Genomic DNA, 17082 nt, shown 5'->3' on the forward strand with positions numbered 1-17082 from the left:
TCCTGCTAAGCATTCGAAAAGTAACAAGTCGTTTTGGGCGTCAGGGAAAATGTTAGTAAAACATACATTATCTTCTTAAGGAATGTAGTGGAGTAAAAGTAAATGTTGTCAAAAATATAAATAGTATAGTACAGATACCCCAAAAAACTACTTAAGGAGTACTTTCAAGTATATTTACTTAAGTACTTTATACCCCTGCGCGCACGCACACACACACACACACACACACACACACACACACACACACACACACACACACACACACACACACACACACACACACACACACACACACACACACACACACACACACACACACACACACACACACACACACACACACAAGGTGATTCATCTTACTTGACTATATCTGGGAGCAAAAATTGGTTGGCATAAAGTCCATTGACACTCAGACCCATTTTGGTCTGCGAGATTATAGTGCCATCAACACTCTGTTGAAAAGCAGAAAATAAAATAATTAACATTACAAAAATATTTTAAGGAGCACCTTGAAATTATTCTTACACCAGCTGATCCGGTAAACAATATATATGTAGGCTACCATCCACTACCATCTAGTCAATACCCTGTTACAGTCATGAATTAACTGCCCTACTTCCTTTTCTCTTGCAACAATTAACAAACATCTGACCAATCGGGTTAAAGCTAAGTAGTTGCTAGGTATATAATCAATTGTTATTCTAATTCCAAACAACTGATTCAACATATTTTAGAAGTAACAACAGTGACTTAAAAAATCGCTCTCATAAAATAATCCTACATTCATCTGATTTTTTCCAAAAATTGTTCTGTGTTGATCTATATTTCACTGTGCTTTTCCAAATATTTGATACCTGTAAAGTAGGCTATTGCATAATTTTATCTTACCTTTAAACCAACACTAACAATACCGTTTGCTGCCTTTGCTTCAAGGTTTGTGACAAATAGCCTGTACTTAACTGAAAAGGGGAAACCACATTTTTATTATGCACAAATGGGAGGATTATTCAAGTAAAGTCTAAAATTAAACCTAATGTGAAGCTCTCTTGATATGAATTACCTTTGTAGGCTTCATAACTGCCTATGATTATTTTTTGTATGCATTGCACCTTAATAATATGGTGATGTATGTGTTAAGACATTCTGCCATTGTTGACTGAATACACTAAAAAACAAATATTGTATATGCAAAATGATGGAGCACTTTGAATGAGGCACGGGATAGGTTTTCTGCATACTTACCGTCCTCTCCAGGGTTATAGATAGGTTTATCTGTCTGGAGGAAGACATAACCTGACTGGAAGGACACCAAAACAACTGTCTCCAATTGTCTGCCTCCGAATGTTGCTTTCAGGTGCACATACTGATTGCCTCTAACATTTCTATTGAAGTCTTTTTGATCAAGCTTCCGAGAGAGAGAGAGCGAGAGAGAGAGAGAGGGGGAGAGAGAGAGAGAGAGAGCGAGAGAGAGAGAGAGAGAGAGAGCGAGAGAGCGAGGGAGAGAGAGAGCGAGAGAGCGAGAGAGCGAGGGAGAGAGAGAGCGAGAGAGCGAGGGAGAGAGAGAGCGAGAGAGCGAGAGAGAGAGAGAGAGAGAGAGAGAGAGAGAGAGCGAGAGAGCGAGAGAGCGAGAGAGCGAGAGAGAGAGAGAGAGAGAGAGAGAGAGAGAGAGAGAGAGAGAGAGAGAGAGAGAGAGAGAGCGAGAGCGAGGGAGAGAGAGAGCGAGAGAGCGAGAGAGCGAGAGAGCGAGAGAGCGAGAGAGCGAGAGAGCGAGGGAGAGAGAATGGATGTTAGTGAAGCTTGTTCGAAAGCATGATAATTATTAATAGCTAACAAAACATTTTTCCCAAATGCACAATGGTAACAGTAGCACTACACATAAGGTACCCTTTATTATGTTTTATCTCACTATTTCAAAAGGACCAGAATGACAAGCACACATTTGTTAATAACCTTAACAATATGTAATAAGGCAGCTTTTCTCCAACCTCGGTTCTGGGGACACCAAAGGGCTAGCCCTACACAGCTGATTCATATAATCAACTCATCACGATTTGATTATTTGAATCAGCTGTGTAGTGCTATGGCAAAACCCCAAAATGAGCACCCATTGGGGAGTTTGCTAATCACTGTAATAAGGCTTTATAACTGATTTATAAACTATAAATGAGAATAGTGAACAATCTATAAACCACTTATAAATCTTGCATGAAGCCTTTATAAAGGATGCCTTACTGTAAAGCCTTACAGGGACAATTAAAGGGATGGTTTGAGATTTTTACCCCAATCTAAATTGTATTCTTACCTTGAGAGAAGGGATGTGTTAAAAAAAAAGAAGATATACTGTAAACAATGCATGGAATTTAAAATAATAATGTATACATCATGTAAGTACGCAATGCAAGAACGCAACCATACAAAATGTTTTCCCTGCATCCTTGCGCCACAAGAATATGTAAAGTGTGCAGCAGCACAAATGTTAACTTGCGTAGCGTATACATTTGGCTTAGGTCTGTGTTGTGAGCATGTGAAATTCATCCAAATCAAATATCTTACCTTTAGCTGATGCAGAGCCTGGTTGTTGTCTCCAAGGATCTGTTTTTTTTCATAGAGCTTAGATCTTTTCAAAGGAAAGTCCATCACAATAAGGTTCACCTCACCACCCACTGAGCTCTCCAAGTATATGCTCTCCTCACTGCCAACCCGAAGGATGTTTGGGGCCACCATTATGTACCTGCAACAAACGGACACATTACCAAAATAGTACTCATAGTGTAGAATGTAGGTGGGCTTGAAATAAAATATTAAAACAGCTAAATATTTGCAACATTTTGACAGATTTTGTCAATTCTTTTTTTTTTTTGCAAACCATTGATCAGTTCAGCATTGCTTTATGGTGAACAATATAGGCATTGGTTGAAGCTCAGTGCTCAAATCTCCCTACCATCATATCTAAACCAAAATGACACCAATCTCGATGACAATTCGCAAATCAACTTGATTAGAGATACACAACACACTCCTCGCCTCTCATCATGAACCTTCTGTCCATTACCGAGAACCAAATACCGGATTTTTAAACAGAGTCCTTAGCGTTAGGGTTGTCAGACAATGTTTTGCCCAGAATGAGCTCAATATCTAGCCTTGGATAAGAATGAGACTACATCGATGTAAAGCCAGACGGATATTCGCGCTTTCAAACCACTTGAGCAACAGATTCCAAATAAGTGTCATGATGTTGGAAAAATTGCACAGGTCATATTTTCACGATTTGGACCTTAATTCCCTTTGCAAAGCTAATAAACATGCGGAAATGTGAGCAGCATTTTGTATTCCTAGTTTAATTTGTTAGGGAGCGTAAACAAAGTACAAACTTTTTTAAACATTTGAATTTCAATAGCTCCTTGGTCATGTGACCTACTGACTTCAAACAAGGTTCAGAATGTACACTCAGTGGGCCTACACATTGCACACCCTTTAGTTTGTCCATTTTCATCTCACACAATCTTACATACATTTTTCAAAATAAAAAAATTCAATAGCTCCTTGGTTATGTGACATACTGCCTTCAAACAAGGTTGAGAATGTACACTGATTACCCTTCTATATTGAACACCCTTTAGTTTGTCAATTTTCATCTCACATGTCTTTACATTAAAAAAAAATTAACTTTCAAATTGAAATAGCTCCTTGCTCATGTGACCTAATGACCTCAAACAAGGTTCAGAATGTCCACTGATTACCCTTCTATATTGAACACCCTTCAGTTTGTCCATTTTCATCTCACACGTTTTTACATGAATTTTTCAAACTTTAGAATTTCAATAGCTTCTTGGTCATGTGACCTACTGGACTCAAACAAGGTTCCGAATGTACAACCAGTGGGCCTACACATTGCACACAAGTTAGTTTGTCCATTTTCATCTCACACGATTTTACATGAATTTTTAAATCTTTAACATTTCAATAGCTCCTTGGTCATGTGAGCTACTGACTTCAATCAAGGTTCAGAATGTACACTCAGTGGGCCTACAAATTGCACACCCTTCAGTTTGTCCATTTTCATCTCACACGATTTTACATTAATTTGCCTGCTTTGCCCCCCTGAAGGACAGTGTCACTCACACACCTATTCACTTGGCCCTTCTCCCTGGGGCTTTCCTGACCTCCAGGCAGGCCCCCATTGACCGAAACAGGCTCTGTGCTCCTGGTGACCCGCCTGCATTTTTCTGCTCACAGTCTAAGTCCCCAACCCAACCTCCACAGCCTGAGTGCGGCCCCCAGCCCGAGTAACACCCGGTGGTATCATCAGAGACTTTTCTGTCTTACAAACTGGACATCAGTTGCCGCTACTAACCTTCAGCAGACTTTAACTGCGTTTTTACACCCAATCGACATCAAGTGCCAGCACAATACTTATAAGCTTGAGAACCAAATACCCCTCTCAGTATCTAGCGGCACCATCAACCGGGTGTCTGAAGAAGCAACAGAAAATAATCATCCCCTTTCAATCATTTGCTTGCCCAGTCAGACTTTTTTAAAATTTTTATAACACTATTTCACCTTTATTTAACCAGGTAGGCAAGTTGAGAACAAGTTCTCATTTACAACTGCGACCTGGCCAAGATAAAGCAAAGCAGTGCGACACAAACAACAACACAGAGTTACACATGGAATAACAAAACATACAGTCAAAAACACAACAGAGAAAAGTCTATATACAGTGTGTGAAAATGAGGTAAGATAAGGGAGGTAAGGCAATCAATAGGCCACAGTGGCGAAATAATTACAATTTAGCAATTAAACACTGGAGTGATAGAGACTGGAGGGATAGATGTGCAGGAGATGAATGTGTAAGAAGAGATACTGGGGTGCAAAGGAGCAAAAAAAATATTACAGATGGGCTATGTACAGGTGCAGTGATCTGTGAGCTGCTCTGACAGCTGGTGCTTAAAGTTAGTGAGGGAGATATGAGTCTCCAGCTTCAGTGATATTTGCAATTCGTTCCAGTCATTGGCAGCAGAGAACTGGAAGGAAAGGCGGCCAAACGAGGAATTTTATAAATGACATCGCCGAAGTCAAGGATCGGTAGGATAGTCAGTTTTACGAGGGTATGTTTGGCAGCATGAGTGAAGGATGCTTTGTTGCAAAATAGGAAGCCGATTCTAGATTTAATTTTGGATTGGAGATGCTTAATGTGAGTCTGGAAGGAGAGTTTACAGTCTAACCAGACACCTAGGTATTTGTAGATGTTCACATATTCTAAGTCAGAACCGTCCAGAGTAGTGATGCTGGACGGGCGGGCAGGTGCTGGTAGCAATCGGTTGAAAAGCATGCATTTAGCCCTCCGGGACAGAACCATGGGAACCACCTTTACCAGCGCTTCATCGATATTCCTCACTTTGACATGAGGGGGGGGGGTCACAGTCACCCCATGGGTGATTTGAGTGTGACCGCAACAGGTGGGTACGGTCCTTTGAATTTCATCAAGTTGACATTTAGTGATCTGTGCCCAGTGGAAACCTAGGCTTCTTCCGTCCGTTTTATGGTTCCGCAGCAAATCAATGGGCGTGGATGGTACTACCCGCATCAGATGTAGGCCTCCCTCCCCAGACAAGCTGGAGATACCTCTCCCCACTTCGTAGGGCATGAGCCAGATCCATGCAATGCCTTATCACTGTGGGGGCAATGGGTTTAGTCTCCGCCTTAAGTCTAGTGAGCGTAGAGGAGACCTTCCCACCTACATTGTGTGGGGCCGGCGAGCGCCGTAGCTGGGGAGATCCGCGATAAGGGCCTGGCGTGCGTCCAGAGTTGCCGCCGCCAACCGCTGGACCCAACCCCCCACCGGTCCGCCTTAGGCCCGCCGACAGACACCACCTCAATGAACCCCCGCACGCAGCCCCTTGCGAGACCACACACGAGAGACCGCGAGATGGGCTGCACAACGAACTTCCAATGGTGGTGAGAGGAGGGTGACGGAGCGACTGCTCCCCTAACCGCGGCACGGACCCAGCCCCGCTTCGCACCCCAGCCCGACCGACACAGCCCTTAGTCAATCCTTATCCTGAAGTTATGGATCTTTTTTTGCCAACTTCCCTTACCTACATTGTTATAACATGCAGAGGCTGTTCACCTTGGAGACCTGTTGCGGATATGGGTACGGCCCTGCGTGAGATTTAAACCATCTCCCCCGGATTTTCAAGGGCCAGGGAGAGCTCACCGGATGCCGTCGAAACCGCAACACTTTCCAGGGCTTGGGCCCCTCTCTCGGGGCGAACCCATTCCAGGGCACCCTGCCCTTCACAAAGAAAAGAGAACTCTCCCCGGGGCTCCCGACAGATTCTCCGGGATTGGTCACATTACCGCACTGAATGCCTCGTGAGCCCGTGATCGCCACTCCATGGACATTCTGAAAGTTGTTTGAGGTAGGTAGGTCACATTACCAAGGAGCTATTGAAATTCAAAAGTTTGAAAAATTCATGTACAATCGTGTGAGATGAAAATGGACAAACTAAAGGGTGTGCAATGTGTAGGCCCACTGATTGTACATTCTGAAACTTGTTTGAGTCCAGAAGGTCACATGACCAAGGAACTATTGAAATTATGTTTTTTTATTTTTTAAATCATGTAAAAACGTGTGAGTTGAAAATGGACAAACTAAAGGGTGTGCAATACAGAAGGGTAGTCAGTGGACATTCTGAACCTTGTTTGAGGTCAGTAGGTCACATGACCAAGGAGCTATTGAAAACAGAAACATTGAAAATTCATGTAAAGTTGCATGAGAAGAAAATGGACAAACTAAAGGGTGTGCAATGTGTAGGCCCACTGATACATTCTGAACCTTGTTTGAAGTCAGTAGGTGTAACGGCAGCCTTCCCCCTCTTCGTCTGAAGAGGAGGTGTAGCAGGGATCGGACCAAGACGCAGCGTAGCTCGTGTTCAACATGATTTTAATAAACAAGACGAAACTGTGAACACTTACAAAATAACAAAATAACAAACGTGGCTTACCGATACAGCCCTATCTGGTGCAGAGAAAACACAGAGACAGGAAACAACCACCCACAATCCCCAACACAAAACAAGCCACCTATATATGATTCCCAATCAGAGACAACACAAAACATCTGCCTCTGATTGAGAACCATATTAGGCCAAACATAGAAACGGACAAACAAGACACACAACATAGAATGCCCACCCAGCTCACGTCCTGACCAACACTAAAACAAGAAAAACACACAAGAACTATGGTCAGAACGTGACAGTACCCCCCTCCTGAGGTGCGGACTCCGAACGCACCCCCTAAAACTCAAGGGGAGGGTCTGGGTGGGCATCTGTCCGCGGTGGCGGCTCCGGCGCAGGACGAGGCCACCACTCCACCATTGTCTTTGTCCCCCTCCTTAGCGTCCTTTGAGTGGCGACCTTCGCCCCCGACCCTGGTCTAGGGACCTTCACCAAGGTCCCCACTAGATTGAGGAGACAGCTCAGGACAGAGAGGTAGCTCAGGACAGAGAGGTAGCTCAGGACAGAGAGGTAGCTCAGGACAGAGGGGCAGCTCCGGACAGAGAGCAGCTCTGGACTGAAGGGCAGCTCCGGACTGAGGGGCAGCTCCGGACTGAGGGGCAGCTCATGACTGAGGGGCAGCTCATGACTGAAGGGCAGCTCATGACTGGAGGGCAGCTCATGACTGGAAGGCAGCTCATGACTGGAGGGCAGCTCATGACTGGAGGGCAGCTCATGACTGGAGGGCAGCTCATGACTGGAGGGCAGCTCATGACTGGCGGGCGGCTCTGGCAGCTCCTGACTGGCGGGCGGCTCTGGCAGCTCCTGACTGGCGGGCGGCTCTGGCAGCTCCTGACTGGCGGGCGGCTCTGGCAGCTCCTGACTGGCGGGCGGCTCTGGCAGCTCCTGACTGGCGGGCGGCTCTGGCAGCTCCTGACTGGCGGGCGGCTCTGGCAGCTCCTGACTGGCGGGCGGCTCTGGCAGCTCCTGACTGGCGGGCGGCTCTGGCGGCTCCTGACTGGCGGGCGGCTCTGGCGGCTCCTGACTGGCGGGCGGCTCTGGCGGCTCCTGACTGACGGACGGCTCTGGCGGCTCCTGACTGACGGACGGCTCTAGCGGCTCCTGACTGACGGACGGCTCTAGCGGCTCCTGACTGACGGACGGCTCTAGCGGCTCCTGACTAACGGACGGCTCTAATGGCTCGGGACAGACGGGCGGCTCTGACGGCTCGGGACAGACGGGCGGCTCAGAAGGCGCTGGGCAGGCAGGCAGCTCAGACGGCGCTGGGCAGGCGGGCAGCTCAGACGGCGCTGGGCAGACGGGCAGCTCAGACGGCGCTGGGCAGACGGGCAGCTCAGACGGCGCTGGGCAGACGGGCAGCTCAGACGGCGCTGGGCAGACGGGCAGTGCAGGCGGCGTTGGACAGACGGCCGACTCTGACCTGCTGAGGCGCACAGTAGGCCTGGTGCGTGGTGCCGGAACTGGTGGTACCGGACTGGAGACACGCACCTCAAGGCTAGTGCGGGGAGCAGGAACAGGGCACACTGGACTCTCGAGGCGCACTATAGGCCTGGTGCGTGGTACCGGCACTGGTGGTACCGGGCTCAGGGCACGCACCTCAGGGCGAGTGTGGGGAGAAGGAACAGTGCGTACAGGGCTTTGGAGACGCACAGGAGGCTTGGTGCGTGGTGCCGGAACTGGAGGTACTGGGCTGGAGACACGCACCACAGGGCGAGTGCGTGGAGGAGGAACAGGGCTCTGGAGATGCACTGAAAGCCTGGTGTGTGGTGTAGGCACTGGTGGTACTGGGCTGGGGCGGGGAGGTGGCGCCGGATAGACCGGACCGTGAAGGCGTACAGGAGCTCTTAAGCACCGAGCCTGCCCAACCTTACCTGGTTTAATGCTCCCCGTAGCCCGACCAGTGCGGGGAGGTGGAATAACCCGCACTGGGCTGTGTTGGCGAACCGGGGACACCATGCGTAAGGCTGGTGCCATGTATGCCGGCCCGAGGAGACGCACTGGAGACCAGACGCGTTGAGCCGGCTTCATGGCACCTGGCTCGATGCCCACTCTAGCCCGGCTGATACGTGGAGCTGGAATGTACCGCACCGGGCTAAGCACACGTACAGGAGACACCGTGCGCTTTTCCGCATAACACGGTGTCTGCCCGTACTCCCGCTCTCCACGGTAAGCACAGGAAGTGGGCGCAGGTTTCCTACCTGACTTCGCCACACTTCTCTTTAGCCCCCCCCCCCAATAATTTTTGGGGATTTCTTCTCGGGCTTCCAGCCACGCTTCCGTGCTGCCTCCTCATACCACCGCTCCTGGGCTTTAGCTGCCTCCATCTCTTCACGAGAGCGGCGATATTCTCCAATGTTAGCCCAGTGTCCTTTTCCCTCCAGAATTTCCTCCCATGTCCAGGAGTCCTGTGTAGTGGGCCGCTGCTGCTGCTGCTGCCCGTAGCCACGCTGCTTGGTCCGAGATTGGTGGGTGGTTCTGTAACGGCAGCCTTCCCCCTCTTCATCTGAAGAGGAGGTGTAGCAGGGATCGGACCAAGACGCAGCGTAGCTCGTGTTCAACATGATTTTAATAAACAAGACGAAACTGTGAACACTTACAAAATAACAAACGTGGCTTTCCCGATACAGCCCTATCTGGTGCAGAGAAAACACAGAGACAGGAAACAACCACCCACAATCCCCAACACAAAACAAGCCACCTATATATGATTCCCAATCAGAGACAACACAAAACATCTGCCTCTAATTGAGAACCATATTAGGCCAAACATAGAAACGGACAAACAAGACACACAACATAGAATGCCCACCCAGCTCACGTCCTGACCAACACTAAAACAAGCAAAACACACAAGAACTATGGTCAGAACGTGACAGTAGGTCAAATTACCAAGGAGCTATTGAAATTCAAAAATGTAAATAAATGATTTTAAATAGTGCGAGGTGTAAATCAACAACAAAAAAAAGTGTGTGCAATGTGTGTCTATGCCATCGGGTTTGCTAGAGCTAATGAAATTTGAAAAATTTGATTTGTCACTGTTGACGGTCCCTAACTGCTGTTGGAGGACGTAAGGAAAACTGCAGGCGAATAACCAACCTGAATCTTTCTTTACCTCGGTGGAGACTACAGCATCCATAAAGTGACCATTAGACTTGCCAGCTTTCGGACTGAATATGTTTGTAGTTTTGATTACATTTATAATTTCTCTCTCATTTTTGTCTGTTAAGAACCAAGAATGTGCTACCTTTATGTAGCATTTCTGATAATACTGTAACGACCCTGGGTTTATAAGCGCTGTTTCATTACAATACCAACATATTTTCAGCCGAATCTCAGAGTTCCGACACCAGGTAGGTTGCTTGGCAACAACACAGCTGCTTGCACCATGCCGCCAGTCTTAATAATTGTTTGCGAACAAACCTTGGCTATTGTATATAGCTATATGGTGGTATTCAAGCTTAATTTAATATATGCAAGCATATACACTGCTCAAAAAAATAAAGGGAACACTTAAACAACACAATGTAACTCCAAGTCAATCACACTTCTGTGAAATCAAACTGTCCACTTAGGAAGCAACACTGATTGACAATAAATTTCACATGCTGTTGTGCAAATGGAATAGAAAACAGGTGGAAATTATAGGCAATTAGCAAGACATCCCCCAATAAAGGAGTGGTTCTGCAGGTGGTGACCACAGACCACTTCTCAGTTCCTATGCTTCCTGGCTGATGTTTTGGTCACTTTTGAATGCTGGCGGTGCTTTTACTCTAGTGGTAGCATGAGACGGAGTCTACAACCCACACAAGTGGCTCAGGTAGTGCAGCTCATCCAGGATGTCACATCAATGCGAGCTGTGGCAAGAAGTTTTGCTGTGTCTGTCAGCGTAGTGTCCAGAGCATGGAGGCGCTACCAGGAGACAGGCCAGTACATCAGGAGACGTGGAGGAGGCCGAAGGAGGGCAACAACCCAGCAGCAGGACGGCTACCTCCGCCTTTGTGCAAGGAGGAGCACTGCCAGAGCCCTGCAAAATGACCTCCAGCAGGCCACAAATGTGCATGTATCTGCTCAAACGGTCAGAAACAGACTCCATGAGGGTGGTATGAGGGCCCGACGTCCACAGGTGGGGGTTGTGCTTACAGCCCAACACCGTGCAGGACGTTTGGCATTTGCCAGAGAACACCAAGATTGGCAAATTCGCCACTGGCGCCCTGTGCTCTTCACAGATGAAAGCAGGTTCACACTGAGCACATGTGACAGATGTGACAGAGTCTGGAGACGCCGTGGAGAACGGTCTGCTGCCTGCAACATCCTCCAGCATGACCGGTTTGGCGGTGGGTCAGTCATGGTGTAGGGTGGCATTTCTTTGGGGGGCCGCACAGCCCTCCATGTGCTCGCCAGAGGTAGCCTGACTGCCATTAGGTACCGAGATGAGATCCTCAGACCCCTTGTGAGACCATATGCTGGTGCGGTTGGCCCTGGGTTCCTCCTAATGCAAGACAATGCTAGACCTCATGTGGCTGGAGTGTGTCAGCAGTTCCTGCAAGAGGAAGGCATTGATCCTATGGACTGGCCCGCCCGTTCCCCAGACCTGAATCCAATTGAGCACATCATGTCTCGCTCCATCCACCAACGCCACGTTGCACCACAGACTGTCCAGGAGTTGGCGGATGCTTTAGTCCAGGTCTGGGAGGAGATCCCTCAGGAGACCATCCGCCACCTCATCAGGAGCATGCCCAGGCGTTGTAGGGAGGTCATACAGGCACGTGGAGGCCACACACACTACTGAGACTCATTTTTAAGGACATTACATCAAAGTTGGATCAGCCTGTAGTGTGGTTTTCCACTTTAATTTTGAGTGTGACTCCAAATCCAGACCTCCATGGGTTGATAAATTTGATTTCCATTGATAATTTGTGTGTGATTTTGTTGTCAGCACATTCAACTATGTAAAGAAAAAAGTATTTAATAAGAATATTTCATTCATTCAGATCTAGGATGTGTTATTTTAGTGTTCCCTTTATTTTTTGGAGCAGTGTATTTTAATTAGCTAGGTAGCGAACTAGCAAACGTTAGCTTGATTGTAGAAAGGCCAGCAGCTAGCCTCTGTAGCTAGCAAACAACAGTCACCTGAAAGCTAGCTACTAGCGAACAGGCAAATAAACCAATGAATATGCTTTTGTTTTGATTAGTTAGCTAGGTAGCTGGCTAGCGAACGTAACATTATACCAGTCAGATGAGAGCTAACGTTGGCTAGGTAGTTAACCAACAAACAAGGAACGCTAGCTAGCTATATTGCAGAGTTCTGTCCTACTATCCAGGTCTGTACACAAACAATTTGAACTTCTACTTTTAAAAATCCACCTCTCTAAAGACAAGTCTCTCACCGTTGCCGCCTGGTATAAACCACCCTCTGCCCCCAGCTGTGCTCTGGACACCATTTGTGAACTGATTGCCCCCCATCTATCTTCAGAGCTCGTGCTGCTAGGCAACCTAAACCTGAACATGCTTAACACCCCAGCCATTCTACAATCTAAGCTTGATGCCCTCAATCTCACACAAATTATCAATGAACCTACAAGGTACCACCCCAAAGCCGTAAACATGGGCACCCTCATAAATATCATCCTAACCAACTTGCCCTCTAAATACACTTCTGCTGTTTTCAAGATCTCAGCGATCACTGCCTCATTGCCTGCATCCGTAATGGGTCAGCGGTCAAACGAACCCCACTCATCACTGTCAAACGCTCCCTGAAACACTTCAGCGAGCAGGCCTTTCTAATCGACCTGGCCGGGGTAGCCTGGAGGGATATTGATCTCATCCTGTCAGTAGAGGATGCCTGTTTTTTTTTTTAAATGCCTTCCTCACCATCTTAAATAAGCATGCGTCATTCAAGAAATTTAGAACCAGGAACAGATATAGCCCTTGTTTCTCTCCAGACCTGACTGCCCTTAACCAACACAAAAACATCCTATGGCGTTCTGCATTAGCATCGAACAGCCCCCGTGATATGCAACTTTTCAGGGAAGCTAGAAACCAATATACACAGGCAGTTAGAAAATCCAAGGCTAGCTTTTTCAAGCAGAAATTTGCTTCCTGCAACACAAACTCAAAAAAGTTCTGGGACACTGTAAAGTCCATGGAGAATAAGAACACCTCCTCCCAGCTGCCCACTGCACTGAGGATAGGAAACACTGTCACCACCGATAAATACACTATAATTGAGAATTTCAATATGCATTTTTCTACGGCTGGCCATGCTTTCCACCTGGCTACCCCTACCCCGGTCAATAGCACTGCACCCCCCACAGCAACTCGCCCAAGCCTTCCCCATTTCTCCTTCTCCCAAATCCAGTCAGCTGATGTTCTGAAAGAGCTGCAAAATCTGGACCCCTACAAATCAGCCGGACAAGACAATCTGGACCCTTTCTTTCTAAAATTATCTGCCGAAATTGTTGCAACCCCTATTACTAGCCTGTTCAACCTCTCTTTCGTGTCGTCTGAGATTCCCAAAGATTGGAAAGCAGCTGCGGTCATCCCCCTCTTCAAAGGGGGGACACTCTTGACCCAAACTGCTACAGACCTATATCTATCCTACCCTGCCTTTCTAAGATCTTCGAAAGCCAAGTCAACAAACAGATTACCGACCATTTTGAATCCCACCATACCTTCTCCACTATGCAATCTGGTTTTAGAGCTGGTCAAGGGTGCACCTCATCCACGCTCAAGGTCCTAAACGATATCTTAACCGCCATCGATAAGAAACAATACTGTGCAGCCGTATTCATTGACCTGGCCAAGGCTTTCGACTGTCAATCACCACATCCTCATCGGCAGACTTCTCAAATGATTGCCTCGCCTGGTTCACAAACTACTTCTCTGATAGAGTTCAGTGTGTCTGTTGTCCGGGCCTCTGGCAGTCTCTATGGGAGTGCCACAAGGTTCAATTCTTGAACCGGCTCTCTTCTCTGTATACATCAATGATGTCGCTCTTGCTGCTGGTGAGTCTCTGATCCACCTCTACGCAGACGACACCATTCTGTATACTTCTGGCCCTTCTTTGGACACTGTGTTAACAACCCTCCAGACGAGCTTCAATGCCATACAACTCTCCTTCCGTGGCCTCCAATTGCTCTTAAATACAAGTAAAACTAAATGCATGCTCTTCAACCGATCGCTGCCTGCACCTGCCCGCCGGTCCAACATCACTACTTTGGACGGTTCTGACTTAGAATATGTGGACAACAACAAATACATAGGTGTCTGGTTAGACTGTAAACTCTCCTTCCAGACTCATATCAAACATCTCCAATCCAAAGTTACATCTAGAATTGGCTTCCTATTTCACAACAAAGCATCCTTCACTCATGCTGCCAAACATACCCTTGTAAAACTGACCATCCTACCGATCCTTGACTTCGGCGATGTCATTTACAAAATAGCCTCCAATATCCTACTCAATAAATTGGATGCAGTCTACCACAGCGCCATCCGTTTTGTCACCAAAGCCCCATATACTACCCACCACTGCGACCTGTACGCTCTCGTTGGCTGGCCCTCGCTTCATACTCATCGCCAAACCCACTGGCTCCAGGTCATCTACAAGACGCTGCTAGGTAAAGTCCCCCCTTATCTCAGCTCGCTGGTCACCATAGCAGCACCCACCTGTGGCACGCGCTCCAGCAGGTATATCTCTCTGGTCACCCCCAAAACCAATTCTTCCTTTGGCCGCCTCTCCTTCCAGTTCTCTGCTGCCAATGACTGGAACGAACTACAAAAATCTCTGAAACTGGAAACACTTATCTCCCTCACTAGCTTTAAGCACCAGCTGTCAGAGCAGCTCACAGATTACTGCACCTGTACATAGCCCATCTATAATTTAGCCCAAACAACTACCTCCCCCCTACTGTATTTATTTATTTATTTTGCTCCTTTGCACCCCATTATTTCTCTCTCTACCTTACACATTCTTCTACTGCAAATCTACCATTCCAGTGTTTTACTTGCTATATTGTATTTACTTCGCCACCATGGCCTTTTTTTGCCTTTACCGCCCTTATCTCACCTCATTTGCTCACATTGTATATAGACTTATTTTTTCTACTGTATTATTGACTGTATGTTTGTTTTACTCCATGTGTAACTCTGTGTTGTTGTATGTGTCAAACTGCTTTGCTTTATCTTGGCCAGGTCACAATTGTAAATGAGAACTTGTTCTCAACTTGCCTACCTGGTTAAATAAAGGTGAAATAAATCAAATTAAAATAAATAAAAAATCTCATATGTATATACTGTACTCTATACCATTTACTGCATCTTGCCTATGCCGTTCGGCCATCACTCATTCATATATTTTTATGTACATATTCTTATTCATTCCTTTACACTTGTGTGTATAAGGTAGTTGTTGTGAAATTGTTAGGTTAGATTACTTGTTAGATATTACTGCATGGTCGGAATTAGAAGCACAAGCATTTCGCTACACTCGCATTAACATCTGCTAACCATGTGTATGTGACAAATACAATTTGATTTGAAGCAATGTCAGTACAATAACTATTAGTCGGGAGCTTCATGAAATAGATTTCCATGGCCGGGCAGCTGCACACAAGCATAAGATCACCATGCGCAACGCCAAGCATCAGCTGGAGGGGTGTAAAGCTCGCCGCTATTGGACTCCGGGACAGTGGACACGCGTTCTCTGGAGTGATGAATCACGCTTCACCATCTGGCAGTACGATGGACGAATCTGGGTTTGGCGGATGCCAGGAGAACGCTACCTGTCCGAATGCATAGTGCTAACAGTAAAGTTTGGTGGAGGAGGAATAATGGTCTGGGGCTGTTTTTCATGGTTTGGACTAGGCCCCTTAGTTCCAGTGAAGGTAAATCTTAACGCTACAGCATGACATTCTAGACGATTCTGTGCTTCCAACTTTGTGGCAACAGTTTGGGGAAGGCCCTTTCCAGGTTCAGCATGGCAATGTCCACGTCCATAAAGAAATGTTTTTTTGAGATCGGTTTGGATAACTTGACTGGCCTGCACAGATCCCTGACCTCAACCCCATCGAACATCTTTGGGATGATTTGGAATGGTGACTGTGAGCCAGGCCTAATCGTCCAACATCAGTGCCCGACCTCACTAATGCTCCTGTGGCTGAATGGAAGCAAGTCCCCACAGCAATGTTCCAACATCAAAGGGGGGACCATTAATGCCCATGATTTTGGAATGAAATGTTCGGTGTCCACACACTTTTGGTCATGTAGTGTGTATATACAGTGGGGCAAAAAAGTATTTAGTCAGCCACCAATTGTGCAAGTTCTCCCACTTAAAAAGATGAGAGAGGCATGTAATTTTCATCATAGGTGCACTTCAACTATGACAGACAAAATGAGAAAAAAAAATCCAGAAAATCACATTGTAGGATTTTTTATGAATTTATTTGCAAATTATGGTAGAAAATAAGTATTTGGTCACCTACAAACAAGCAAGATTTCTGGCTCTCACAGACCTGTAACTTCTTCTTTAAGAGGCTCCTCTTTCCTCCACTCGTTACCTGTATTAATGGCACCTGTTTGAACTTATCAGTATAAAAGACACCTGTCCACAACCTCAAACAGTCACACTCCAAACTCCACTATGGCCAAGACCAAAGAGCTGTCAAAGGACACCAGAAACAAAATTGTAGACCTGCACCAGGCTGGGAAGACTGAATCTGCAATAGGTAAGCAGCTTGGTTTGAAGAAATGAACTGTGGGAGCAATTATTAGGAAATGGAAGACATACAAGACCACTGATAATCTCCCTCGATCTGGGGCTCCACGCAAGATCTCACCCCGTGGGGTCAAAATGATCACAAGAACGGTGAGCAAAAATCCCAGAACCACACGGGGGGACCTAGTGAATGACCTGCAGAGAGCTGGGACCAGAGTAACAAAGCCTACCATCAGTAACACACTACGCCGCCAGGGACTCAAAATCCTGCAGTGCCAGACGTGTCCCCCTGCTTAAGCCAGTACATGTCCAGGCCCGTCTGAAGTTTGCTAGAGAGCATTTGGA

At 46.8% G+C, this 17082-nt stretch overlaps 1 protein-coding gene across 4 annotated transcripts in view; it reads right to left on the reverse strand.

The window, feature by feature from the left end:
- LOC120056079 (complement C3-like) overlaps positions 1-17082 on the reverse strand; it is a 55320-nt gene that overhangs the window by 36908 nt on the left and 1330 nt on the right. For all 4 annotated transcript variants that reach the window (XR_005477739.1, XR_005477738.1, XM_039004231.1 and 1 more), the window contains exons 2-5: positions 2554-2731; positions 1243-1405; positions 889-959; positions 361-452 (exon numbers count right to left, since the gene is read on the reverse strand). Coding sequence is in view for 2 of the 4 variants with exons in the window: in XM_039004231.1 (XP_038860159.1) it covers positions 361-452; positions 889-959; positions 1243-1405; positions 2554-2731 (504 nt within the window). In the remaining 2 variants the exon portion in view is untranslated. The remainder of the gene's footprint in view (positions 1-360; positions 453-888; positions 960-1242; positions 1406-2553; positions 2732-17082) is intronic.

Source organism: Salvelinus namaycush, chromosome 11, assembly GCF_016432855.1.
Source record: "Salvelinus namaycush isolate Seneca chromosome 11, SaNama_1.0, whole genome shotgun sequence".
Taxonomy (NCBI): Eukaryota; Metazoa; Chordata; class Actinopteri; order Salmoniformes; family Salmonidae; genus Salvelinus; species Salvelinus namaycush.